This window comes from Orycteropus afer, unplaced genomic scaffold (genome assembly GCF_000298275.1).
Source record: "Orycteropus afer afer isolate SDZICR_OR568_19922 unplaced genomic scaffold, OryAfe1.0 scaffold00099, whole genome shotgun sequence".
Classification (NCBI taxonomy): domain Eukaryota; kingdom Metazoa; phylum Chordata; class Mammalia; order Tubulidentata; family Orycteropodidae; genus Orycteropus; species Orycteropus afer.
The window spans coordinates 1,749,535-1,751,682 of record NW_006921686.1 but is presented as its reverse complement, the minus strand read 5'-3'; the positions used below and the strand labels follow the sequence as shown (position 1 = coordinate 1,751,682).

At 55.4% G+C, this 2,148-nt stretch overlaps 1 protein-coding gene across 1 annotated transcript in view; it reads left to right on the top strand.

The window, feature by feature from the left end:
• Positions 1 to 95: 95 nt before the first annotated feature.
• Positions 96 to 2,148, top strand: part of EHD2 (EH domain containing 2) — an 11,055-nt gene continuing 9,002 nt past the window's right edge. The window contains exons 1-2 of the mRNA XM_007943034.1: positions 96 to 499; positions 2,036 to 2,133. Of these exons, the coding sequence (XP_007941225.1) occupies positions 96 to 499; positions 2,036 to 2,133 (502 nt within the window). The remainder of the gene's footprint in view (positions 500 to 2,035; positions 2,134 to 2,148) is intronic.

Below are 2,148 nucleotides of genomic sequence, written 5' to 3'. Positions count from 1 at the left end.
CTTCCTCCACCAGGCAGTCCACCACCACTGCCCTCTTCTCCTCCCGCAGGCAGCTCTCCCTCCACGTGTCTCCCAGCGGGCAGCCAGCGGCCACCATGTTCAGCTGGCTGAAGCGGGGCGGCGGCCGGGGCCAGCAGCCCGAGGCCATCCGCACGGTGACCTCGGCCCTGAAGGAGCTGTACCGCACCAAGCTGCTGCCCCTGGAGGAACATTACCGCTTCGGCGCCTTCCACTCCCCTGCGCTCGAGGACGCCGACTTCGACGGCAAGCCCATGGTGCTGGTGGCCGGCCAGTACAGCACAGGCAAGACCAGCTTCATTCAGTACTTGCTGGAGCAGGAGGTGCCTGGCTCCCGTGTGGGCCCGGAGCCCACCACCGACTGCTTTGTGGCCGTCATGCATGGCGAGACGGAGGGCACGGTGCCTGGGAACGCCCTCGTCGTAGACCCTGAGAAGCCCTTCCGCAAACTCAACCCCTTCGGGAACACCTTTCTCAACAGGTACAGGGCCCACGCTCCGTGCAACTGTGTTGCTCTCCTTTTCCGCTGCAATTCCCTTTTCTTTATACGGATTTTCTCACTTCCTGCTTCTGTTCATTTCCAGTCTTGATTTACGCCCCTCTGGGGAAACAGGATTCCTATAAAACCTGTTGCTATGAGTGGAGTCGATTCCGACCCACAGCGCCCCTAGAGGACAGAGTGGAACTGCCCCACAGGGTCTCCAAGGCTGTCAGTCTTTACAGAAGCAAAGCCCAAACCCAACCCAGTGCCGTGGAGTCAGTTCTGACTCACAGCGCCCCTAGAGGACAGAGTGGAACTGCACCACAGGGTCTCCAAGGCTTTCAATCTTCACAGAAGCAAAGCCCAAACCAAACCCACTGCCGTGGAGTCAATTCCTACTCACAGCGCCCCTAGAGGCAGAGTGGAACTGCCCCATTGGGTTACCAAGGCTGTCAATCTTTAGGGAAGCCAACTGCTGTCATCTTTCTCCTGCAGAGCAGCTGGTGGGTTCAAACCCCTGACCTTGCAGTTAGCAGCCAGTGCTTAACCACTGTGGTACCAGGTCTGGGGTCTAATCCTCTGCTGACAGGTTAGCTGTGTAGCCTTGGCCAATGACTTAACCTCCCTGCGCCTTTATCGCCGTCTGGAAAAGAGGAGTAAAGGTTGTCTTTGCTTCCAGTGCTGCTGGTGTGGCTGTAACAGAATGTATTTCCTTACAGTTGTGGAGGTTAGACGTCCACACTCAGGTGCAGCCTCTGGGGGAGGAAGGCTTTCTCTATCCGCTCTGGGGGACAGCCCCTGTCTGAGTTTCTCAGCATTTCTTCTGGGCTTTTCTTGGTGATCTCAGCGTGGCATCTGCCTCTCCCCCCACGCACGGGCTTCTCTCTAGTTTTAATCTACACTTTCTACATCTCGGAAATACCTAGCTTTAAGACACACCCTGTCCTGATGGATCTCATTAATATAACAAAACACTCTTTCCGATGAGATCATTCCATAGGTATGTGGGTTAGGAAAGGGGCTCTGCTGTAGTGGTTAAAGCATTTGGCTGGTAACTAAAAGGTCGCAGGTTCGAACCTATCAGCTGCTTCTCAGAGAACGATGAGGCAGTGTGCTTCTCTAAAGATGACAGCCTTGGAAACACTATGGGGCAGTTCTACTCTGTCCTACAGGGTTGCGGTGAGTTGGAATCAACTCGATGGCAGTGGGTTTGGTTCTGGTCTGGGGGGTTAGGATTCCCAGACATATTTTGGGGGGACAGCATTCAATCCATGACAGCCCCAGCTTCACAGGCTTGATGTGAGGATTGAATGAGTTAGCGAATGTGAGGTGCTTACTACGGTGCCCTGCAGGTTGGGCGCTCCGTAAACCTACCTGGTTTCCTTTCTTTACTGTTCGTTATCAGTCCTCTGCTCTGCCCTTTTTCTCTCATAATTCTTCCTTCTCTGTCGCGGCTTCTCTGCCCCTGCTTGTTCTCTGTGTGGTCCTACTTCCTGCCCCTCCCCGCGTTGACCCTGACCTTCCCTCGGTCCCTAGGTTCATGTGCGCCCAGCTCCCCAACCAGGTCCTGGAAAGTATTAGTATCATTGACACCCCGGGCATCCTGTCGGGCGCCAAACAGAGAGTGAGCCGCGGTGAGTGAGGGGCTG